Genomic DNA, 26,640 nt, shown 5'->3' with positions numbered 1-26,640 from the left:
AACCTGGACCACAAAACAAAAGGGTTTTTTTATTTAAAATTGAGATTTATACATAATCTGATACGAGATACAACTATTAAAATGTGAAAATGGAGGGTGCAAATTTGAAAATCTGGAGGGTGCAAAAAAAAAAAAAAAAAAAAAAAAAAAAAAAAAAAATATATATATATATATATATATATATATATATATATATATATATATATATATATATATATTTAATATATATATATATATATATATAATTATAATTATTATAATTATTATTATTATTATTATTATTATTATAAGAAGCCTGTATTAGACTATATATATATATATATATATATATATATATATATATATATATATATATAGTCTAATACAGGCTTCTTGTTGCTCAACTGTCTTAGGTCTTCTTTGTCGCATCTTCCTCTTTATGATGCACCAAATGTTTTCTATGGGTGAAAGAGCTGGACTGCAGGCTGGCCATTTCAGTTTCAGATCTTTCTTCTACGCAGCCATGATGTTATAATTGATGCAGTATGTGGTCTGACATTGTCATGTTGGAAAATCCATGGTCTTCCCTGAAAGAGACGGTATCTGGAGCATGTGTTGTTCTAGAACTTGGATATACCTTTCAGCATTGATGGTGCCTTTCCATATGTGTAAGCTTCCATGCCACACTCACTCATGAAACCCAATCTCAAGCTTCTGGATCATGTTTAGATATGGCTTCTTTTTTGACCTATAGAGTTTTAGCCGGCAACGGCGAATAGCATTGTGGATTGTGTTCACCGACCATGTTTTCTGGAAGTATTCCTGAGCCCATGATGTGATTTCCATTACAGTAGCATTTCTGTATGTGATGCAGTGCCGTCTAAGGGCCCGAAGATCACAGGCATCCAGTATAGTTTTCCGGCCTTGTACCTTACACACAGAGATTGTTCCCGATTCTGTGAATATTTGGATTATATTATGCACTGTAGATGATGATAACTTTAAACTCTTAGCAATTTTTCTCTGAGAAACTCCTTTCTGATATTGCTCCACTATTTTTCGCCACAGCATTGGGGAAATTGGCGATCCTCTTGACTTCTAAGAGACACTGCCATTCTGAGAGAATCTTTTTATACTCTTTATACTCTTTGGAATGAAAAGTGCATTATAAATAAAATATTATATATATATATATATATATATATATATATATATATATATATATATATATATATATATATATATATATATATATATATACAGTGTTGTTCAAAATAATAGCAGTACAATGTGACTAACCAGAATAATCAAGGTTTTTAGTATATTTTTTATTGCTACGTGGCAAACAAGTTACCAGTAGGTTCAGTAGATTGTCAGAAAACAAATGAGACCCAGCATTCATGATATGCACGCTCTTAAGGCTGTGCAATTGGGCAATTAGTTGAATTAGTTGAAAGGGGTGTGTTCAAAAAAATAGCAGTATGGCATTCAATCACTGAGGTCATCAATTTTGTGAAGAAACAGGTGTGAATCAGGTGGCCCCTATTTAAGGATGAAGCCAACACTTGTTGAACATGCATTTGAAAGCTGAGGAAAATGGGTCGTTCAAGACATTGTTCAGAAGAACAGCGTACTTTGATTAAAAAGTTGATTAGAGAGGGGAAAACCTATAAAGAGGTGCAAAAAATGATAGGCTGTTCAGCTAAAATGATCTCCAATGCCTTAAAATGGAGAGCAAAACCAGAGAGACGTGGAAGAAAACGGAAGACAACCATCAAAATGGATAGAAGAATAACCAGAATGGCAAAGGCTCAGCCAATGATCACCTCCAGGATGATCAAAGACAGTCTGGAGTTACCTGTAAGTACTGTGACAGTTAGAAGACGTCTGTGTGAAGCTAATCTATTTTCAAGAATCCCCCGCAAAGTCCCTCTGTTAAAAAAAAGGCATGTGCAGAAGAGGTTACAATTTGCCAAAGAACACATCAACTGGCCTAAAGAGAAATGGAGGAACATTTTGTGGACTGATGAGAGTAAAATTGTTCTTTTTGGGTCCAAGGGCCACAGGCAGTTTGTGAGACGACCCCCAAACTCTGAATTCAAGCCACAGTACACAGTGAAGACAGTGAAGCATGGAGGTGCAAGCATCATGATATGGGCATGTTTCTCCTACTATGGTGTTGGGCCTATTTATCGCATACCAGGGATCATGGATCAGTTTGCATATGTTAAAATACTTGAAGAGGTCATGTTGCCCTATGCTGAAGAGGACATGCCCTTGAAACGGTTGTTTCAACAAGACAATGACCCAAAACACACTAGTAAACGGGCAAAGTCTTGGTTCCAAACCAACAAAATTTATGTTATGGAGTGGCCAGCCCAATCTCCAGACCTTAATCCAATTGAGAACTTGTGGGGTGATATCAAAAATGCTGTTTCTGAAGCAAAACCAAGAAATGTGAATGAATTGTGGAATGTTGTTAAAGAATCATGGAGTGGAATAACAGCTGAGAGGTGCCACAAGTTGGTTGACTCCATGCCACACAGATGTCAAGCAGTTTTAAAAAACTGTGGTCATACAACTAAATATTAGTTTAGTGATTCACAGGATCGCTAAATCCCAGAAAAAAAAAATTTACAAAATAGTTTTGAGTTTGTACAGTCAAAGGTAGACACTGCTATTTTTTTGAACACACCCCTTTCAACTAATTGCCCAATTGCACAGCCTTAAGAGCGTGCATATCATGAATGCTGGGTCTTGTTTGTTTTCTGACAATCTACTGAACCTACTGGTAACTTGTTTGCCAAGTAGCAATAAAAAATATACTAAAAACCTTGATTATTCTGGTTAGTCACATTGTACTGCTATTATTTTGAACAAGACTGTATATATATATATATATATATATATATATATATATATATATATATATATATATATATATATATATATATATATATATATATATATATATATATATATATATGGTAGTAAATTTAGAAAGTATCTTCATGGAACATGAGCTTTACTTAATATTTTAATAATTTTTGGCATAAAATAATTTTTTTTGACCCATACAATGTTGCACACAACCGTGCAAATTATGACTGGTTTTGTGGTCCAGGGTCAATAATTACACATAAATTACACATTTGATTGCTTGGTCAGGACCTAAATTCAGCAAACATATATAGGCCTACTTTTGGTTCCGAACCCCATTTTCAAGTAGACTCACACTGAACCACAACAAGCACTCTCTGTTTTTGAATAACAGTTTAAGTGTGTAGAAAAAAAAGGATTTCCAACACAGTCATTGATTTTACCTATTTAAGACTCCAGTAAGTTAATTTGGTTCCCACTTTCACTGTCTTGCCATCATTCCGGTTCCATTAGAGTTCAAAACACCTGTCAGAAAGTGTCGCAGCACCATTTTTGTCCAGCGCCGTGCGTTGATTATTTCCGGCATGTAGCATTTTACTCAGCTGTGGCTCTCTCCGTCGTGCTGTTGAAATAGCCGATTAGAAAGTGGTGAGTGGTGAAGTTGCCATGGCAACTGTGAGTCATTCTGCAGCAAGCGGAATAGTCACACTTCTACAATAGATTGTGCTCCCCCCTTGTGTCTTTCTTTCAACACGGCCGTATCTCCTGTTCGGTATGCATTCTTTTGTGGTTTCCGGTGTCAGACGGGGAAATGACTTTCTGTAAACCACAGGCACAGAGGTCAATTGCATTTAAATGGCAGTACACATGACAGAGGGGCACTGTTGTTTGTGCTAGACAAGCTAAGATTTTATTTGATATTTGTGAGTCTAATTGTTGCATAATTACACCCAATGATTACAATGGTAGTGCTGCTATCATCGCTGATTACGAGACAACCTGATTAGGTTGATGACGTATGTCTATGTGAAGTGTACTTATATCATTCTGTGTTGTCCGAGCGGAAGGTTCTGCCATGATCATGATATAACTGAGAGCCATTCATCATTATGTTGCCAAGCCATGTTTTGAATGCTTGTTTCATATTAGCATGGCTGGTGTAACGGAGGCCAGTTAGTAAGCGTACTATAGCAAAAGACACTAGAGACAGTGGTTCTGCTAACCCTTATTGATGGAGTGTGTAGCTTTTAATTTATTAAACAACCATGTAGGAGTGCTGGACTGAATGCATGAATGTAAGAGTGCTGGATATATATATATATATATATATATATATATATATATATATATATCCAGTCAGACCAGTCAGGGTGCCCATGCTGTCCTCTGTCCACTGTCAAAAGCGCTAACAGTGGGCACTTGAGCATCAGAACTGGACCACGGAGCAATGGAAGAAGGTGACCTGGTCTGATGAATCACGTTTTCTTTTGCATCATGTGGATGGCCGGAAACCTTGCTTATCTGGGGAACACATGGCACCAGGATGCACTACGGCAAGAAGACAAGTCGGCAGAGGCAGTGTGGTGCTTTGGATGCGTGTGTGATGCGATGGGTCAGGGCTGTTTTGGCAGCAAAATGGGGACCAACCATAGACTGTAAAAAAATATGGACGTAGTGTCTGTGGCGTCACCCATAGGATTCCCATAAGCCGTTCTAAAGCTTAAAGTAAAGACGACCTGGGCGTTGCCATCTTTGTGAGCTTGTCATCGCGTGTCACTCCCGGATAACAGGAATTGGGCAAAAGGCGGGATGCGGGCGGAGCTTAGGCGACACAATGACTATAGACGGCAGATAAATGGCTATCCACCTGTCACTCAAAGTAACCACGCCCTTAATTATGCAGAACTTTAAGGCTTTATGTAACGTAAACGAATGAGTTATAAAAAAAAAATCACCCCCCTCACAGTTGTCATGAAGGTCAAAATTAGATTTAACCACAATTTGTACCAGGCTATAAACATGTTTTTTTCTGCTGTAAAGTTGGGAATTTTAACATGGGGCTCAATAAGATTCTGCTCCCTTCTGGAGCCCTAGTGGCTAGTCGATGAATTGCAGTTTACTGTACTTCCATATTAACTTCAAGAGAGATCGTGGGAGGTTGCTGCTTGGGACCAACACAATATTAGGGCATAATGTTATACCTGAACGGGGTGATCTGGCGACAGGGTCATGGGCAGTCAAGGCTCATTAATGCACGTGGGTGTATATAAGCTATATTACATGAGTAGTAGTGCGATATGGCTGTATATCAGCACGGCTGTAAGCGCCGTAGGTCATCATGCTGATATACTGCCATATTGCATGGCTATGAGTGGGATATTACGTTTATACAGTTTGACGGTACAAGTTTGACGGTACAAGTGAGATAAGAAACACCAGTGTCTTTAAAAACGCTCTTTTGTGTTCTTCTGCCACAGATTTAAATCTCAATTTAACAATTTAACATTTGTGAGCAAGCCATGTTCAAAGTAACGTTAAGTCGCTTCATTGAATCTTATTGTATTATGGTAGAGTATTATATGATTTAGCATTTATTCTTCAAGCATAACATTATATCCATTATAAAAAATAAACATATTTTGACATTTATGTGGTTGTGCTATCTTATGATTAGCATCATTCAAGATAAAGACTATCACAGAAGAATGACGCAACAGGGCTGTTATGGAGGTGGACGCAGACAAGAGGAACCCTACGCTCATCATCCTCATAAGAGGAGGAAGAGAGGCGGAGGAGGGAGAGCGTGTGGGTGGATGTGTGGGCATGAGTTGGATCCTAATCAGCTTTCCAGGGATCTCTCTCTCTCTCCCTCTCTATCTATATGTCTCTTTTTATACTTCTCGGTCTCCCCCTCATCTCTCTCTTTTTGTCTCTTTTCATTTCTTTCTCCATCGCAGTGGCACCTGCCCATTCATGTGGGCAACACTCCCTATGACTCATTCATAAGCACCAGCACAATCTCTTAACAAGTTCCCACTTTCCTCTGCCCACCAGGCCCCTTAGGAAAGCATCTGCTAAAATCACCTCACATCATGCTCCCTATGCAGCCATTACCATTCATCATAGTGAATGTAAAAGAGGGTTGGGGATAACATGGCATGAAGCATTAGCATCTCATATCTGGGTGGGAATGCACAAACAAGGATGGTTTTAAAGTTACAGACTTATCTGAAAGTCCATCCGTGTTTTATTTGATTCCAAAACATAAGATTATAAACTGACGTCACAGCGACTGCAGGATAGATAAGACAAAGGAAGAGATAAGACAAAGGTTGCTCTTTCCTTACTCAGTTTTGTTTGTCATTTTTTGTCTCAGCTAAACTCAATATATGTAGCCTGACGTGGTCATACTCAATTCTAGTCAGAATTTGAGTCTGAAACTGCTCCATTGGGCTGTGATTATGGGGCGTGTTTCAACCGAACCAGGAAAGACATCAATTGGATAGACAACCAATCAGAGCAACGAAGCGACGCTTTGTCAAATGTCAACAGAGTTCAACTGCACTGTGTTGCCAAGTCCGCGTTTTTTCCGCGGGTTGTTTTCTATGTCCGCGGGTTGAAGCGACTATTATGTGATATATAGACCCATGAGTGCGAATTTTAGCAGGCAACCTTCCCAAAATAACACACATTTTACCCCCCAAACGCCATTTTTTCGCCGGAGAACCCCCCGAGAATCTATTGTTTAGAGCTAGTAGTTGGTGGGTTTTGTTGTACAAACTTGGCAACCCTGTCTGCACGTGAGCTGAAATCAGGCTGGAATACACAATCTTTGCCGGTGTTGTAAAAAAATAAAATAATTTAATGATACACAGGGTACTTACCCAACATGATCATCATTTCTGAGAGAAATTATGAAGGTGAATGCATATACAAGCAAGCTCTCTGTTTAGGATTCGAACAAATATAATCCAAGCCCCTTTGATGACGTGCATGATTATGTAACTGTTGATCATCTGTCCATCATTGTCTAAAGCCTGTCCTGATGATTTCATTGGTCCGAACAGTTTCTGTTCGGGGATAATTACTTCTCTATACAGACCGAACTGCCTGACCTAAAAAAATTGTGGGCGGGGCTAAGTTCGGCTGGCATCCAGGCTACAATATATGTATTCTTGTGGTCAGAATTATTGGCATCCTTGGTAAATATGAAGCTTGTAAAAATAAATCTGATCACATCATGAAATAGATGTTTTTCTCTAATACACATTGGCTACAATTATAAGCACCCCTAGAAATTCTTATAAGTAAAATATTTCTGTAGTAGGTATATTCCCATTCATATTTATATTTTTAGCACACAAGAGTGACTAGGAACCCCAAGAATATAGTTCTGATGTGCAGCAAAGTATTGTTGAGTTTCACAAAATAGAAAGTGTCTCTAAAAAATAGATGAAGCAAAAATCCCCATTTCCACCATCAGTTGTCTGGCTATCACCAGACCAAGCTCAATCATTTAAAATTGAACATTGGTCTGGGGAGTCTGCTCTGTATTTTCTACTTCACAAGAGGCGTGATCAACGGGCATAATTCAAATGACTCTGTATGCAACTGAATAGTCCTTCAGCCAATCAGACCACAAGAGGCGTGATCAACGGGCATAGGTCAAATGACTGTACACAATTGGATAGTCCTTTAACCAATCAGACCAATGATCCATCGCTTCTCTATCCGCCAATGGTGCCAGGTGGATAAGCTGGTTTGTGATTGGTCCCCGCAAATTTGTAACAGAAGCAGGATAAAACAATGTACAGGTTTCCAGCCTGAGCTGTAGGGCGAAATCAAATCGCCAGCATATTCAGCTGTCATAGACCTGGTTCTATGGATAGATGAAACTAAAAAAGAGCTTTTTGGCAGTAAAACCACCAGATTTTTCTGATGGAGGTCCTGGACTTCTTGTTCAGATACATGGCATCATGGATTCTAGCAAATACCACAGATAAAAAAAAATCAAAACCTGACGGCCTCTGCTAGAAATCTGGATGTCTGTGGTTAAATCTTCCAATAGAACAATGATCCAAAACACAAAACTGAGCACACAATTAAGGTTCTGCCGTGGCCGTTCCAGTCAACTGACTTGAATCATGTAGAAAACTAAGAAAGGAGAGGCACCAACATGGAGCGGGGAATCTGAAGTCCCTGGGGAGATTCTGCGTGGAGGAATGGTCTTCAATCTCATCAGGAATTACAGAAGAAGACTGTTATCTTGGGAAAAGGGTGTTGCAATAATTGGGTGCCAATAATTGGGGTAAATATGTATTGGAGAAAACCATTTATGTCATAATCTTCTCCCAATTTTCAATTGTTTTTCTTCAAAAAAAAAAAAATAAGGTTAGATTTTTTGCTGTGATTTAAAAAAAAAAAAGATCAAAAGATTAACAATGCAGAATTATTTTTCACGGGCTTCTTTGTTCATATTTATCAAGGGTGCCAACAATTCTGACCAGAACTGTGTATATTTAGCTCTTATAGTTTGGTCTTGGTAGAATTTGAAGAGAAATATATCTGAAGCAGGAGACTTAAGCAAAAAAGCTCATCTGATTGGTGTCTTGGAGAAACCAATAATATATAAAAGAGATCTCAGCTCTGCGTTTTTCTTTCCTGTGGGAACCGAATCATATTTGGCACGTACATTCCGATGCTTCTGAAGTCTGGTACGTGGAAAAATCCAGTAACCAGTTTTTAACATTTTCAGCACGGCTTAATTGGAGAGGAGAGCCTGAGTGACCTTCTGATAAAAGTGTGTCTTATTCTGTCTGAGTCACCGGTGTCTCCCACGCATTTTATCTCTCTCGCTCTCTTTCCCTCGTAGAAGGGAATGGGGCAATTGAAATGTTGATGCTTTTCAGAGTACCATTCTGTCTGTTGATGGGATGGGGTTGGGAGCGAGTTACATTTCATCTCCATTAATTTGTGCATTGCTGGTGACTCACTGGCCATCTCTGCTTAATGGATTGCACAGGATATTGTTTCACAAAGCTATTAGATATTTCAGACATCATTTTTTCCTGTGATTTTGGTTTGTAGGCACAGTTGACGCTTCCATTTTAAGAATAAATTATATGCGCAGATAAGTCTGCAAGAGCAGTTTGCTTCTAGTAGACACTATGAAATGATAGTGTTAGAAAGCTCTTTCCACTGAAACCATATGTGCTGTCACTATGATGATGAGAAGCACATCCTATTCTGTAGCCTTGAGCGGTGCATATGTACACCAAGCACGCTTCACAGGGTACAGTCATCCTAATGAGTGCCAAGCTCCGAAGGGTGAGACGAGTCTTTTTTCTTTTCTTAGCTTTTCTGCCGAAGTACAGAATGAGGTTTCAATTAGCTTAAAATGCAATAAATTACATGTGTGACCATACAGAAACCATTCTACTCAAATAAGAATTAAAGGGCAATATTTATTACTACTTAAAAGTTGAGAAAATGAAATCTTGGCAGATATAAGCCATTTAAAATGTATACACTCTAAAAAATGCTGGGTTAAAAACAACCCAAGTTGGGTTGAAAATGCACCGACCCAACAATTGAGTTGTTTTAACCCAATGGTTGAGTTGTTTTAACCCAGTGGTTGAGTTGTTTTAACCCAGTGGTTGGGTTAAATGTTGCTAAAGACAACCCAATTGCTGGGTAAGAACAACTCAACCATTGGGTTAAAACAACCCAATTGTTGGGTCGGTGCATTTTCAACCCAACTTGGGTTGTTTTTAACCCAGCATTTTTTAGAGTGTAACCTTTCTCAGTGGACCAAAAATTGTACTCGATATTGATGGTCATCCTGCACTACACAGATTTTTAACCAATCAAATTCTCTTTACAAAGAGGATGCCCCTCCCTCTAGTACCACATCTAAGTCCTTTATTGGTTTTATAAAACGGTTACCACACAATACAAATATTAAAGGAACATGCCAACTTTTTGGGGACTTTAGCTTATTCACCGTATCCACAAGAGTTAGATAAGTCCAAACATACCATTCTCATCTCGGTGCGTGCCATAACTCTGTCTGACGCACCCACTGCTAGCCTAGCTTAGCACTAAGACTGGAGGTAAACGGCTCCATCTAGCCTTCTGCTCAATAAAGCCCCTTTCACACTGCGATTCCGGCAAATACACGGATAATGCGACCCGGCATTTGTTCCCGGGCCACTAGATTTGGTCCATTCACACTGCCAGCGAAATGCCGTAATATGAGCGCTTTCACACACAACCCGTAGCGGTCCCGGGTCGAGTTGACACGTGACATCCTGATGTGATGTATAATGGCGAGCGATCTCAGCTTCAGCGCGGATAGTAAGGAGCTCCTTGGTCTCGACTTGTGTCCACTTTGCGCACATTTCTGCTTGTTTAATTTTAGTTTCATTTGTATACGAACACTCTCTGCGTTTAAAACACTGACGAGCTCTTCTGGCACTGCAGGGTTGTATTATTGAAAAAACAAGCTCTAGGAGTCACACGATAACTACGTACACGTTGCGGCATTAGTTTCGGCTTTTGTTCACACAGCGCTCGTCCCGGGTCGAATACCGCAATATTACTAGGTCCCCGACCCGGGTCGAATTCGGTAATCAATCCCGGGACGTGGTTGCTTTCACACAGAAGGCGACCCGGCAATGCTCCGGGAATATTGCGGGTCCGACGTGCAGTGTAAAAGGGGCTTAAGTGAGAAAATAACACCAACAAATTCCTATTTACATGTTGTGATGTGTATAGTTACATCATGTACTAAGACTGGCGAAAAATGAAAAGTTGCAATTTTCTGAACCGATATGGCTAGGAACTACACTCTCATTCCTGCGATGAGAATGGTATGCCTGGACTTCTCTAACTCTGGGGGGATATAGTGAATAAGCAAAAGTCCCAAAAATTTGGCGTGTTCCTTTAAAGCCAAAAATATGTAGTATCAATGCAAGTTTATAAACTTAAATCACTAAAAGCTTTCTTCCTTCCGCTGAAAAAAAGAAAAAGACCCTAACCATGAACAGCAACAGAAGTTACATTATATGGACATTAGATGCTGACATAGACTGTTTTTATGAGCAGGTCAGTAGTGAAGACTTTTATTTTGAAAGGACTAAAAACTTGTTGTCAACACGGAGCAAGACGCAACTGACAAATGCTTTGACTAGCGCTGTCAGTGTCAGGTCACTGGAAAACCCCTTAACTGTTAAAAATACAAGATATTGCAGCGGACATTACAACATTTGTACATTGTACATTTTTATTATGCACATAGGAATGATCTGAAGGAAAATTGTATATGCAGGTAATACACATGCTCTCGCTCTCTCTCTCTCAATACTCTACTCAACATACAGTAAGCTTCAATGAAAAATATTAGTGAGAAAAAACGTATGTTTACGTTGCTAAGAGTGGTTGCTAAGGGTGTTGTGCAGTTATACAGAGAACCGTTGGGTGAAGTGTGACCATGTTTTATTGTGAACCAAAGACTGGAACTAATAAACGTAAATATGAAATGACTGTTATGGCAACCATTCACTACAGAAATGCTTTTCTCTTCAGCCATGTTTAAAGTTTGTGGCCAGCCCAACTTAGGTAATTTAAGTTTCCCAGGCTTCATGTTCAATTTCTGACTAAAAAACTAATATTTAGGCCTACGTTACTTCCGATAGCAGGCAAAGACAAGGCTAAACTAGTTTGAATAAGAAGTACATCAACAGAAGAAGTGCTTGTCGAACGAATTTAAGCAATCTTTAACTGGATGAACATATTTTTGTTGTCCTTTTTAGCCCTAAGCATGTTCGAACTTATACCATGGTAAAGATATACCATGGCTGCATCCAAAATTACATACTTCCCAACTATTTAGAAGGCAAAAAACAGTAGCCTAGAAATCTAGACACACCCTAGTGGCAGCAAATCTAATCTTCTGTGAGTGTTGTCTAGCAACTCTCAATGCCCTTCTGAGCTGTAAACGCCAAACTCTGGTCAGGCCAATCACATTGTGTATAGAGTCTCTGGGCGGGGCTTAACATAATGACGGCCGAGTTGCGCTTGCGTGCTTCTAGTAAACACAGAAACTGGCAAATGGCGGTCTTTCGAATCAGCTTTGACTGCGACTCTGGAAGATTTGGAGTTAAGCTTTTCTCTGAGAAAAGAACAAAGAACGCCACGGCGAATGTTTAATCTATCAACAAGCTCTGTTTCACCTTCGTTGCTCTGGTTGGTTGTCACGCTATCCTATTGTGTGCAAAGGGAGTTTGAAAGACAACCGTATATCCCGCCCCTCGGATTGAGCTGTCAATGGTGAGTTTCCAGACCAAATATCTTGATGTGGGTCTGGCTTGTCAGGCTAAAAAAACAGTATGTAAAAAGAGTCTTTATTCACAGTATTCATAAGACAGTAGGTGAAAAGTTCCTGGATGGTCTTCTACTTGGGGGGCGAGATTCTCAAGTCTGCATCAATGGACAATTTACTATCCCATGAGGCCGCGGGATCTTCTCACAACTGACACTGGTAGGTCACATGACAATGACAACATTGCAAATGTAGTACATTCAAATTATATTCATATTACACAGATTCATACTATATAAAAATGACTTTTTTAATGGTCACAAAGTAATGACTTATTCAAAAGAAGTGTGTTTTCCTGTGGGTCTTGGAACAACATCCCAATCGGCCAATCAGATTTTGAGCAACATTTTTCATCAAGAAATTTGACTTTGGATAGTCAATGGTTAGAGTTGAAGTTAGTGATAGGGTTAGGAATATGCTCGTTTGACAAAAAAAAGGTCTAGATTTGGTCAGTGTTTTTTCCCTCTTTATCTTCCCTTCTCTCATCATCTTTTAACACCATAGTGATTAATTATTCGAAGTGTTTAGGCTCCAAGTTTTAATGTCAAATTGATTTCTGATCAAACATTCAGTCCCCAGTGGAGAGATGAATCTCAAACGCCTATGCCATCCATAAGGTTGGTCATCTTCGATTCAGATGAGGAACATTCAGTACAACTCAGAGACATGAATAAATAGGATGCGTCAGCAGTGTCATTGTTAACATTGTCACGCAGATGATTGATAGCCACTATCACAAGAGTAAAGGCCCTTTCCCATTCTCCCTCGTTACATGGGGTTGCTATTGATTTAGAATCATAATGACTGTACAGCCATCTTTAATTTATTAGCTTGGTGATATAAATATTTGATGTTCCCAAAGGGATATTTCAGCGCCTAAAATGGAGAACGGCAGGGTGGAACATAGACAGGTGCAGATAGCGGTTTGCCGGAGCAAACCGGCAATCTCTTGATTTTGAGATGAAATAAAAAACGAAAAGGACTCAGGCAAAGTCATAATGCATCATTCTTTATTGACTAGTTGGAAAAACATAACATGAAAATAAATGTTTAGATTAGTTGGTCCCTCAAGGCTCAGTAGATCTAGAACAAAGAGATCCAGGTAAACAAAACAAACATTCAGAAAGCTCGCCTCGCTCTCTCTTTTTTTGACTCAGTAAATCAGTCAAGCAGATTTTTACAGATTTTTGTTTTTTTCTACAAGGAAATTTGCACATAAATATATTTCCTCTTTCATCGAAATATACCCAGCAATAGAAATAATTATTTTTTGTCCATGGAAATATGGCAAAAAATCTCATCAAGTCAGCAAAGCAGAACTTCTATAATAACAGACTCCGTTAAAATACTTTACAATATTTTAGTACCAAGTCTATTTCTTTTCATTCTCGGATTCACACAAAAAATATCTGATTTGGTGCTTCATTTTGGATCTGCTAAACAAAAATTGGTCATCACATGCAAATCTATACACAGAAATCCATCAACTGACAGGCTATTTGATTGTGCACATATCACCCAAAAGTCCCAACTAGGTTTATGTCAAATCCAAGACATACTAATCTAGTGCCTGAAATGGGACGTCATTGTGCTTATATACAACTCTACTATCCATTTAGCTGACCCTGACATGTTACAGATTACAGTTAATCAAAACCAAGCTCTGGTTTTGTAACCGCTAACCCTTGTGTACGTGTATTTGACAATGCCACGTAAATGTACTGCAGTCCACAATGCAACAACAGCTTCTCTCTCTCTCTTTTTTAAATAACCTCTGTAAGGTAATTTGGCCTATTCAATTATGTAAGTTCAAACTGAGTTTTAAGAAATAAGTGCTCTCGTGGGATCTCTGCCCCAACACTCGCTCTCTTAAAGGAATAGTTCACCCAAAAATAGAAATTCTTGCATAATTTCCTCACATTCTTGTTGAACAGAAAAATAAGATATTTTGAATAATGTTTCCACTGTTTTTGTCTGTATAGCTCAATGGGGTCTCAAACAGGGTTATTATATTTAACTGAAACTGATACTAAAAACATAAATAATAAAACATAAATAAAAACAAAATAATAATTAAAATTGTATATAACAATACTTTTACAATATTTGTTTATCTTAATCTCAACATTTACTAATACATTTAAGATAAAAAGATATTAGTTAATGCACTGTAAACTCAAATGGACATTTGTATTAAATAGGTTCACCGTAAAAAGTGATCAGTTGACTTAACTTAAAAAAGGGAGGAAACTCGTCACCTTAGAATTATTAAGTAAATTAACTTCATGCATAACTGAAAAAATTTAATTATGTGGAATTGTCAAGTTCTCCAAACCTAAAATTTTTAAAGATCCCCTGTGGTGAAAATCAAGTTGTTTATGTGGTGTTAAAAAAAAACGTGTTTTGAAATCGCCGTTTTTTCTTGTTAGTCACGAACATGTAACCAATCACATCAGCGTGTGGGCGGGCTTTAGCATATCATTAACTATCTATGACCACTCTGAAGCAGGGTAGTCTCAAGAAAAGCCAGGTTATCCCGTATATTTTTCTGCCGATATGAAAAATCCAGTACATTTAGCAATATAGCAGGTGAATTATTTATATTATACAGTGTTAATGAATGCGGTAAAAATATATTGCTCAATGTTATTTCATGTTAGTTAATGCATTAACTAATGTTAACAAATGATACCTTATTGTAAAGCAGTTAACAATTTAGTTTAGGGTCCAATTCTCACTATTAACTAGTTGCTTTTTAGCACGCATATTACTATTGACGGTTTATTAGTACTTATAAAGCACATATTAATGCCTTATTCTGCATGCCCTTTTTATACATCCCTATATCCTACCCAAGCGGCAACCCCCCGCGATCTCTCTTGAAGCCAATACGGAAGTAATGTAAACTGCAATTCATCGACTGGCCACTAGGGACAGGCTCCAGAAGGGAGCAGAATCTTATTGAGCCCCATGTTAAAATTCTCAACTTTACAGCAGAAAAAACATGTTTACAGCCTGGTACAAATTGTGGTTTTGGCCTATACGGCTAATTTTGACCTTCATGACAACTGTGAGGGGGGTGAATTTTTTTTTATAACTCATTCATTTATGTTACATAAAGCCTTAAAATTTGGCATAATTAAGGGCGTGGTTACAGGTGGATAGCCATTTATCCACCGTCTATAGTCATTGCGTCGCCTAAGCTCCGCCTACATCCCGCCTTTTTGCCCATTTTCTGTTATCCGGAAGTGACGAGCGATGACTCGCTCACAAGATGGCAACGCCCAGGTCGTCTCTACTTTAAGCTTCAGAACGGCTTTTCGGAATCCTATGGGTGATGTCACGGACACTACGTCCATATTTTTGTACAGTCTATGATCCTACCCAATACCGAAACTTAACAACCTCATTACTATTAACAAGCAGTAAATAGGGGTTTATTGAGGCAAAAGTCATTGTTAATAGTGAGAATCTAAAGTGTGAACAGTGTTACCAATAACTAAAACAAAAAAGAATAAAAACTAAATAGATATCTTATGAAAACTACAACAGCACCCCCCCCCCATTTTATTTTATTTTTTACTAAAACTTTAACTAAAATTAAGTATGCAAAATGCAATTTAAAAACTATTATAGTATCTATTTGAATGATTCTAAAATAACACTGATTTGAACCCATTCACTTTCATTGTATGGCCTTTTTTCATTGATAGTTTTCAGGTGAACTATCCCTTTAAATGTTAAACAAACAGGAAGGCACCGTATTAATCATGTGAGAGGATCTGCACGTTTCATTTTAACCCGTAACAATCAATCAATATCAGCTAGTCTGAAGCGCTCTTTTCTCTGGCATTGTTAATTACTCCATGCACATTCGCCATTGTTCACCTCCTAGATAATTAAATCTTTTTATTTCTGGACAGGGCACTTCAGCTGCAGCCTAAATTGCATGTAGTGTACTACTCGACAGCTCAAACAATCGCCCTAAAAGGGCACACGACATTGTGAGCCTTCATAGACAAAGCCTACGGATGCTACACAAGCGTTGCTTCATTACATCAAGAGCCTCTATATGTCACAATGATAGACTTTCTAACACATCACAACTGAGAATCCGCAGAGGACAACCTTTTGTTTGCATGCTTACGAGAAGATCAAACCCAGAACGATCAATACGCAAACCCATGCTGTGGGCTCAACCCAAGAGCAGCTGCTGACAGATGGGTGTACTAGCATAGAGGATGGGTCGGATTAATGTTAATGGTGGCATTTGTACCTAGATACAACAATGGCTTATGCTGGGCAGTGGGATTTGCTCTAACTGACTCTAAACGACGGTTTTGTCCAAAGGAAACATGTGCTGCCGATCACCTTTATGGATTCTTATCTGGGTCCTCTTCATGTAAAAGTAATGCTAAGTGACAGAGCTCATTTTGTGAAGTACATGCAAGAAAAGGCATGCCCTTCTCTCAATGAAATTCATTCAAATGTCTCATGATTCAAACCCTAAGAGAGGCATTTGTGTGATCCATATTTTGCAGGACTGTGTTTTCTTTCCCAACTGTTGCTTACAGTGTTTTCCTGTTTGATCTTGGTATTACCTGACAACAATTTGGCACTATAAACTTGTTCACTCTACTTTTCAGTCTCACAGATATGATCAACAGTACAGAACAAATGATATAATTAAAAGATGAAAAGCACAGTCATAATTCAATGGTCATAAAAGTACAGTATTTCACAAAGAGGCAGTTTTAGCCATTCAGTAATTCAACGATAAATGAACGCTATTAAACAGGGGCTTTCGCACCGGAGAAACCTTTTCATAGTTCCTAGAACTATTGGCGGGAAGTGCCCGGATTTTGGCGTGTTTGCATCACAAGAACTAGGAACGGTTTTAGTTCTAGGAACTCCTTTTGGGGAACTAATTTAGCTCCTACGTCAGAGTAGGGTCTAACTCAGCACAATAGGAACTACCAGTGACATAAGTGTACACTGATTGGCCGAGCGCACGTGAAACACCAGAACATTATATATATTTACTCCAGGAACTGACTCTACGAAGACAAAAAACATGATAGTTAGAACTCTCAACATTTACGCTAAAGAGAAAATCCAACGCAACTTTGAGGGGACCAAGAGAAACATGATTATGTATTTCTGCTCAGCTAGCGACATTGGACATCAGCCACATGGCAAATGCTAATACTTTTTCATATGCCGTCTACTTTCTTTGTATAACAGTTCTATCTAATAACGTATTAGACAGGACTGTTAAACAGATCGTAAACTGATAAAGACGGAGAATGTAAGAGCTGTGTGCTCAGGCTCTGGAGTTCTCAGCGCCGTCAAAATAAAAGTCACAACAACAAGCGCGGCTTGCGTCGCTTCAGAGCTCCTACTGGCAGTGCGAGTGCAACTAGAAAAACGGCCCTAGGGGAAATTTTAGTTCTCGGGGAATCACCCTAGTGGTTAGTTCCTATTACTAATTTCTAAGAACTACCCTGTGCGAAAGCCCCTAATGACAAGGACACTTAATAATGGATTGCAAATGTGTCAATGAGAAACAAGCTAACTAATCCTATCCTATCTAACCCAAATTAAAAACACTGGGAAAGAGTTAACTTAGGAATTGGACAATGCTATGGTGTTTCAGATAAAGCAAGACATTTAGGACAAATTCTAAATAGCGTGTTTGCACCCTTGAAGGGCACTTCGGAAAGGGGGCATTCCAAATTTGGAATGCCACATTTGTAGAGGCATTCCGAATTAGGAACATCCCATTTGTAGGAGCATTCCAACTGGAAGTGTGCAACTGACAGAGGCCCTTCCACAAATCCGTAGGTGAAGGGAAAATGCCTAGTTGAGATTCAAAAGAGATTCATCTCGACATGGCGGACGAGTTAGAGTTGACGTATTAACAGAATAATTCATGCATTTCATATTACGTTTAAAAAGGTTTTATAGGTAAGAAATGTGTTTAATGCTTTATGTGTTTAATGCTTAACTTATAAAATTAAAGAAGAGCAAATCGGGAACACAAAACATATAAAACATGTTTTAAAAACTTGATTATAAATGTACATTTATTTGTATTAAATAAATGCTAGGCTACGACAATATTCCATATGGGGCTAATGAGGAAATTAAGTGGTCTTTCATTGCTCCCTTCACAATGTGTGTTACAAATGGCTTCATTATGCCCTGCTCCCTCAAAAGTTCCCAGTTCAAGGACTCTGCCCTTCGGAGCGAGTAGGGCATATGGATGCCCACTTCCGATTGGAATTTGCCATTAATATTGATAATGCTGTTGTTTTTTGAAATACAGGTTATGTGACATAATTAGACACATCTACCCATACCAGGAAATTTCTACAGTTTATGCTAATTATTATTCATAATTTATAGGACTTTAATCTGAAATTTGATTTATTAAAAGAGCAGGTTTAGCTACACAACAAAAAACCCAGATGCTAATAGTATTTAGTATTTAGCTTCCGAAAGCAGTACATAGTAAATCAAATGGAGGGCTATTTTGTACTTTCAACAAAAAAGAAAAGAAAAAGATAATATTATTAATTTGGGTTATGAACAGACATCCGGATAGGCAGCATTGCAATATAATTCATGCACTTACAAATATAATCAATCTTTAATCTAATAGCACCCGAATTCACAGTGGATTACCTAGTGCAGAGAAAATATTGGCTTTTTAAGTCAACACGTAGCTAAATGGAGAGCTTTAATAACGGACTTTGACATTTCATTTGTTTAAGACTTGGTCCATTGAGCAACGCCATTATGCGCCTTAACTGCCTTTTATTTAACAATGGGCATGGAAGAAACGTCTCTACCCCACTGACCTAGGACATAATGACAATGATTTCAACATCATTTAAATGACCAAAGCAAACCTGTTCCAGTTTGGAGCCAATGTCCATCAAAACTTTGGACCAGTAGATGTTGCAAAGTGTTCTTGTACGTGGAGATGAAGGGAGCCGCATGCTACACTGGACTGTGATCGGGCAATGTGTAGGTCATAGTCACTGCACTACACTCGGGCAGTTCCCTGGTCCTGCGGAGATCCGGGTACAGCCGCTCTTCGAGGGTAGCGGCGAGCTTGTCGCTCAGCTCTTCTGTGAATGTCTGTGGGCCGTAGCTTGTATATGAGTGCGTACATTCATCAGGAGGCTCAGGGGGTGGCAATGGTTGCCTAGAGTTCTCCCGGCCCACTGACTGCTCTCCAGCAATGTCAGTTGTTGGAAGGGGCTGCGATGCCTCAAGGGCTTCCTTTTCATTGATGGTTCCACTGCTTTCGGTGCTGGAAGATATTCTCATGTTGTCTGGATCCACATCGGTAGCGGAATCCTGATCTGCCTTGGGTGTCTCAGGAGTACTGGTTGCACCTTCGCTGCTCTCTTCATCAGGTGCACTAATGATTCGTGGGAGCGTGCTCTGGTAGCTAGTCTCTAAAGGGTAGTTGACAGTTTCGCCACGTCGGAGCGGAGTGCGGTACCGGTCAAAAGAGGTTTGGAAGCGCTGGCCGGGGTCGCTGTATTGTTTGGAGCGCTGCCACTGCTTGCGCAGGTGCACGCGGGAACGATGCTTGGAGCGTAGCGGGGACTCCTGCTGATCGAACTGCGGGTCGTGCCGCAAGAACTCATGGAAAAGTGCGTCGGTTTTCTCGTCGATGCTGTAGTCGCGGCGGGAGAGGACGGGGGGGTGAGGCTGATCATTGCGTTGAGAGAACATCTGGCCGTAGGGGGACCACTGAATAGTGCTCTTGTCCTTTTCCACTCCGTCCACACCACCGCTGGCACCTAAAGGTTCCTCTTCGAGCTCTTCGTCAAAGATGTCCGTGTCGAAGCTCTCGCAAACGGTCCCTTTGCGGCCGGAACTGAAGAAGTGTCTGCGCTCCACGGCGGAGCCGTCCTTACTGCTACTGCTGCTTCCGAAAAGTCGCAGCTCCTCGGGAGCACGCAAAGGTGCTTCTATTGAGGCGTAGCCGCTGTCCATCTGGAGGAGCTTGCGGTTTCCCGGCTCCCCATCACTTCCTCTTTCAGAATCAACACTATCCTGTTTACGACTTTTCTCGGATCCCTCATCTAGAGGCAAGTCCACATCCCCCTCTATCTCATCCCCAATATCCTGCGAGGGGTACCTAGGCAGCCCTCCCATCTCGGTCTTACCCCCTAGAGAGCATACGCTGTCTGCGTCACTACGGACTGAGTCTTTGTCATTGTTGCTGCTCTGGTCGGACGAAACATACCGCTCGAGGGAAGCACGAAGTGTCCAAATATCACGGTACAATGTCTGAGGTTCTAAGCTCTCCCGATGACAGCCCATTCCAAGACTCTCATCTGGGGTCTCGGAGGTGAGGCCAATCACCCCGGGACCAATCGCTCTGCTGCAGCTGGGCTCCACCATCACCTCCACCTCTAACCTAAAGAACAGTACACATATGGAATCAGACAAGCTCATATTCCAGCATATTGACAGTATTTCTTGAAATGCCACAATGTAGCACAGCATGTCAGTGTGGATCTGTCAAATAAATTACGTTTATTTTTCCTTTCCGGTAAAGCTTTAAATAAACAGATCAAAACTAAGGTTAACTATTCACCTAACTGTCTAGTCTAAATTAACCCACTGGAAACCATCCCTTCTATATTAATATGTTTTGTGTCAGTGTGGGTCAACACAACTGTTCAAAAGTATGAGGTCTGCAATTTTGTATGTATTTAAAAGAAGTCTTATTGTCACCAAGGCTGCATTTATTTGATCGAAACTACAGAAAAAACAGTAATATTCTGAAGGTTTATTACAATTTAAAATAACTTAATTTTAATACATTTATTGATGGACGAGATATCACAAACTATATCGGTATCGGCCAATATATGTTAATTTTGAACCTTATCAGTATAAATGATGAATTATTTCCGTCAGCCAAGACACTTCAGATGCACAATGTTCATCATGATGGTTTTGAATGGCTTGAAATATTATTGGAATCACTTCAAAAAAGAAAAAAATACAGTTAAGTGCAACATGTGCAGCATAAGTCTTTCATATAGGCTACATAAAATTATAGTTGTGTGTGTGGGACAAGGTTTTTAATGGTGAGACTTTTGATAACTGATTTTTTTCAAGATTATTTCCTTACCGAAAGAAAGTTCAAAAGAACACCATTTATTTAAAAAAATGGAAATAATAAATACGTCTTTTGTAACATTGTACATGTTTTTACTGCCACTTTTGATTGCTTTAAAGGGTTAGTTCACCCAAAAAATTTAAATCTGTCATTAATTACTCACTCTAATGTCGTTCGACGCCCATAAGACCTTTGTTCATCTTGGGAACACAAAATAAGATATTTTTGTTGAAATCCGATGGCTCAGAAGGCACTAAAAGGCACTAAAGACGTCGTTAAAAAGTCCATCTCAAGTGACTACAATAGATTTTGTGTGCAAACAAAACTAAATAACGACTTATATAGTGATGACTGATTAAAACACTGCCCTTCTGAAGTTTCAGAGCTTAATGAATCAGTGTATAGAATCAATGGTTTAATCATGAATCGATACACTGATTCATTAAGGTCATTCACGAAGCTTTACGAAGTGGTGTTTTGAAATCGGCCATCACAATAAGTCGTTATTTAGGGGGGGTTTTGTGCACAAAAACTATTCTCGTCGCTTCATAAAATTATTGTAGAACCACTGTAGTGAGATGGACTTTGTAACATTCAACAAAAATATCTTCATTTGTGTTCTGAAGATGATCAAAGGTCTTACAGGTGTCGAACGACATGAGGATAAGTAATTAATGACAATTTTCATTTTTGGTTGAACTAACCCTTTAAGCATCCTTGCTTAAAAAATGTATTCATTTCTTTCAAAATGCATTCCCAAACTTTTGAACAGTACTGTATATTAAATATATTCTGCTTTTTTTTTTTTTTCTTTCCGTTAAAGCTTTGAGGCCCATATTCAGAGATGTTAAAACAGATGCCTTCATGAACGCACAGATGGTTGTGACTCACTCTGTGGTGGTTAATTTGAGGAGAACACTGCACAGCAACAGATACAAGAAAGTCAGTTATAATAGGTAAGCAAATATAAACAAATATACTAATTATCAAAACCCTGCGTATTGACCTTCCTGGTCCATTTTGCAAAACATATGCAAACCAATTGCTACAAATACCAAAATGCACACCTGTGGAATACCCACATTCAAAACAACTTCCATCTTCTAAAGCAAAGCTTTTTGCATCGTAAGCTGATGATACCATGATAAGGCAGTGCGATCAGTGTGCTGCGATCAGTCCAGCATGGAATGGGGTCTGCTGTATGAGGAGTGAAGTGGCAGATGGTTGCTATAGCGAATGCATGGGCGAGGCAATTAAAGATACCTGCCGAGGGAGGGTGGGGGTGTGGAGGGGGGGGACAGAAGGCGTGGACTGGGCCGGGTGGGGCAGTAGGTAACATCCTTTGTGCGAGCGATGTATTGTATGAGGTCGATGTGATGGGCGTCATGCTCCTCTTGGTCCATGCTCTCGCTGGCTGCACGCTGCCGCTGGAACTGCCTCCGTTTGGGGGAGCCTTTGGGGACGACATGAATTTGACGTCAATAGTCTTACAAAGCATTTTAAAACACATTCCAGGTTTTATTGTGAACGATTCATTGATCCACCAAAAAAACCTGCATAGTTTCTTGACCAACTATGGCCGCAAGTTCTGTCGTCACCTACATATTTCAACGGTTTAGTTTTTTTTCAAAACCATAGTACCAATAAACATTTGCAAACATCATAGGTTCTTGTTGGTATAAGCCAACTATGACCATAAGTTTTTGTAATCTCTAATCAAAATGCAATAACTTGCTTTTCGCAAGCCACTTTCCTTTTTCACCAACCAGACTTAAGCCACTTTTATCCCCAACATTCATGCACAATTGTTACATTTCCCCCCTTTTAAATTATCGTCGTTATTCTCTGCTTATTCACCATAGTGAAATAAATGAAAAAAATATGTATGAATATATCCACGCAAAACTAAAATATGACCACCAATATGTTAGAAAGAAAAACAGTAAGTTATTTAGGAATTGTTTTAGCAAACTTGCCATTGGTCTGGCTCCATTTTCGGTATATAACTAGGGTTGTCAATAAACTGTGTTTAATTATACATTTTAATGACACATTTTATTTTTTATCAAATGAATTTTAATTATTGGACTTCAACTGACAATTAAAATTAATTCAAATGTATTTAATGTACTTATAATTTGTACTATTTTAAAATATACAATTATTTAATAATTATATGAAAATTACCCTTTAATTGCCCCTTTTTTTGCATACTAAGGGCCAGATTACCAAAATGGGTAAATTAGCATCATAAGAGCGCAATTCCCAAAAAGCGCAGAGTTGAAAGTTTTGCGTGTGATCTACTGGCTACGCGCAAATGAAAGAACACAGGCGCAGCCGGATCATTTCAATAATGACCTGCTACCAAGAGCAACACAAATTAGCGTCTTGTAGACATGCTTTTTAGGGCAGTAAATAATGGCAAAAATTAGGGGATGCACCGATATGAACATTTTTGTCGATACCGATAACCGATAATTCTTTTTATTTGAAAACCAATAACTGATATATTGGCCAATAAATCTAAATCTAAATACACTTTTGAGAGCCAGATTACAAAAACAAAAGTCTCACCATTAAAAGCCATGTCCCAAGCGCACAATTTTTTATATATATTGTATTAATTTTATATATATAAATATGGCCGATACTGATATGGTGGCCAATATATCCTGCATCCCTAGCGTAAATACCAGTAAATTGACTAGCGCAAACCTTACATTATTCATTTAAATACTCTCCTTCCCTAAATTTTACATCTAAACGGGAAACAAAGCATATGCAATAAGGTCAGCCGAAAAAATAACTGTCCACATTCAAAATTTCTTGTAACTGTTCATTCAAAAAACATAATTAACAAACAAAAAACACACACACACACACACACGAGAAAAAAATGAGAAAAAAAATCTCATTAATGTACACACAGCACCCCATATTGACAGAAAAACACAGAATTGTTGACATTTTCAAGACCATTCAGACCCTTTGATGTGACACTCATATTTAACTCAGGTGCTGTCCATTTCTTCTGATCATCCTTGAGATGGTTCTACACCTTCATTTGAGTCCAGCTGTGTTTGATTATACTGATTGGACTTGATTAGGAAAATCCACACACCTGTCTATTTCAGACCTTACAGCTCACAGTGCATGACAGCAAAAGAGAATCATGAGGTTAAAGGAACTGCCTGAAGAGTTTAAAGACAGAATTGTGGCAAGGCACAGATCTGCCCAGGTTACCTTTTTTTGTTGTTGCTGCACTTAATGTTTCAAAGAGCAAGGTGGCCTCCATAATCCTTAAATGGAAGGTTTTTGGGACTACCAGAACCCTACCTAGGGCTGGCCGTCCAGCCAACCAGGGGAAAAGAGTTGGTGTGAGCGGTAAAGATGAACCCAAAGATCACTGTGGCTGAGCTCCAGAGATGCATTTGGGAGATGGGAGAAAGTTGTAGAAAGTCAACCATCACTGCAGGACTCCACCAGTCGGGGCTTTGTGGCAGAGTGGCCCAACGGAAGCCTCTCCTCAGTGCAAGACACATGAAAGCCTGCATGGAGTTTGCTAAAAAAAAAAAACACCTGAATGACTCCAAGATGGTGATAAATAAGATTATCTGGTCTGATGAGACCAAGATAAAACTTTTGACCTTAATTCTAAGTGGTATGTGTGGAGAAAACCAGGCACTACTCATCACCTGTCCAATACAGTCCCAACAGTGAAGCAGGGTGGTGGCAGCATCATGCTGTGGGGGTGTTTTTCAGCTGCAGGGATAGGAAGACTGGTTGCAATCGAGGGAAAGATGAATGCAATACAGGGATATCCTGAATGAACACCTTCTCCAGAGTGCTCAAGACCTCAGACTGGGCTGAAGGTTCACCTTCCAACAATACAATGACCCTAAGCACACAGCTAAAATAACGAAGTAGTGGCTTCACAACAACTTTGTGACTGTTCTTGAATGGCCCAGCCAGAGCCCTGACTTAAACCCAATTGAGCATCTCTGGAGAGACCTGAAAATGGCTGTCCCCAACGTTTACCATCCAACCTGACAGAACTGGAGAGGATCTGCAAGTAGAAATGGCAGGGAATCCCCCAGTTCCAGGCGTAAAAAACTTGTTGCATCTTTCCCAAAAAAAAGACTCATGGCTGTATTAGATCAAAAGAGTGATTCTACTAAATACTGAGCAAAGGGTCATGTAATATTTCAGGTTTTCTTTTTTAATAAATCTGCAAAAATGTCAACAATTCTGTGTTTTTCTGTCAATATGGGGTGCTGTTTGTACATTAATGATAAAAAATAACTTAAATGATTTTAGCAAATGGCTGCAATATAACAAAGAGTGAAACATTTAAGCGGGTCTGAATACTTTCCATACTCTTCAATGGAAATCCCTTAGATGGAGACCATTGCTTTATCCATGACCTAAATATTCCACAGTATAAAAGAAAAACAAAACAAAAGAAATCACATTGAGCATTTTGGAACGCTCATTTTCGCTATCTCTAATAAATAAAAAAAAACGAAAGAAGTTTGGAATGGAAGAGTCCTGCGTCAACTGGCCATCTGCTTGAGAGTGAGTCTTGGCACACAAATACAGCAGCGCCGTCTTGGCTGAGAGAGTATTCTATAGTCTGCTACACACACACACACACACACACACACACACACACACACACACACACACACACACACACACACACACACACACACACACACAGTTTCTCTGCTCCATGCTACATGAAGGCACTAAAACTCTATTAAGGTCTTCAATCATTTTCCAAGGTAATACACAATGCAGGGGCTAAATGAAAAGCAAAGAAACATTCAATATTGCTTTGCATCCCCTAAGGCTAGGAAACTGATCGCTTCACAGGTTCATAACACTGTCTGTACTTTCCACAGCAGTGTTATCTCACTTCCTTTCATGCTGACAGAGCAGTGAGGATAAGCCGAAAGAGTTTTACAGTAAAACTTATATAATCAAACAACAGTGTTCTAGTTAAGCTATTCATTCATGTTTATTCATTCATTCAGTCCCATTGGCTACACCATGCGCTTCTCATAATTTAAATATTAGCTAGAATAATTTCATACTTGCACAGCAAGCTTCAGAGAGCGTTTTGTCAATTTATGGGCAAAATTTCTAACCACAAATTTTTGGCCAAGATATTAAACTTAAAGCTAATGCACTACTTAAAAAGCCATTGCTATCTCAGAAAAACATCAAAGACAGAATTAAGTTT

At 39.2% G+C, this 26,640-nt stretch overlaps 1 protein-coding gene across 4 annotated transcripts in view; it reads right to left on the bottom strand.

Moving 5' to 3' along the window:
- Positions 1–3,025: 3,025 nt before the first annotated feature.
- The window catches only part of cbarpb (CACN subunit beta associated regulatory protein b), a 39,525-nt gene continuing 15,910 nt past the window's right edge, over positions 3,026–26,640 (bottom strand). For 3 of the 4 annotated variants that reach the window (XM_067415901.1, XM_067415899.1, XM_067415900.1), the window contains exons 9-10: positions 22,659–22,848; positions 13,235–20,684 (exon numbers count right to left, since the gene is read on the bottom strand). In XM_067415901.1, the coding sequence (XP_067272002.1) occupies positions 19,247–20,684; positions 22,659–22,848 (1,628 nt within the window). In that variant the 3' untranslated portion in view covers positions 13,235–19,246. Of the gene's footprint in view, positions 3,679–13,234; positions 20,685–22,658; positions 22,849–26,640 lie in introns of those variants that run through there. The other variant, XR_010897889.1, reaches the window with a different exon arrangement.

Source organism: Pseudorasbora parva, chromosome 14, assembly GCF_024679245.1.
Source record: "Pseudorasbora parva isolate DD20220531a chromosome 14, ASM2467924v1, whole genome shotgun sequence".
Classification (NCBI taxonomy): domain Eukaryota; kingdom Metazoa; phylum Chordata; class Actinopteri; order Cypriniformes; family Gobionidae; genus Pseudorasbora; species Pseudorasbora parva.
Note: the sequence above shows the minus strand (reverse complement) of the source record. Positions and strands in the feature narration are given on the sequence as shown.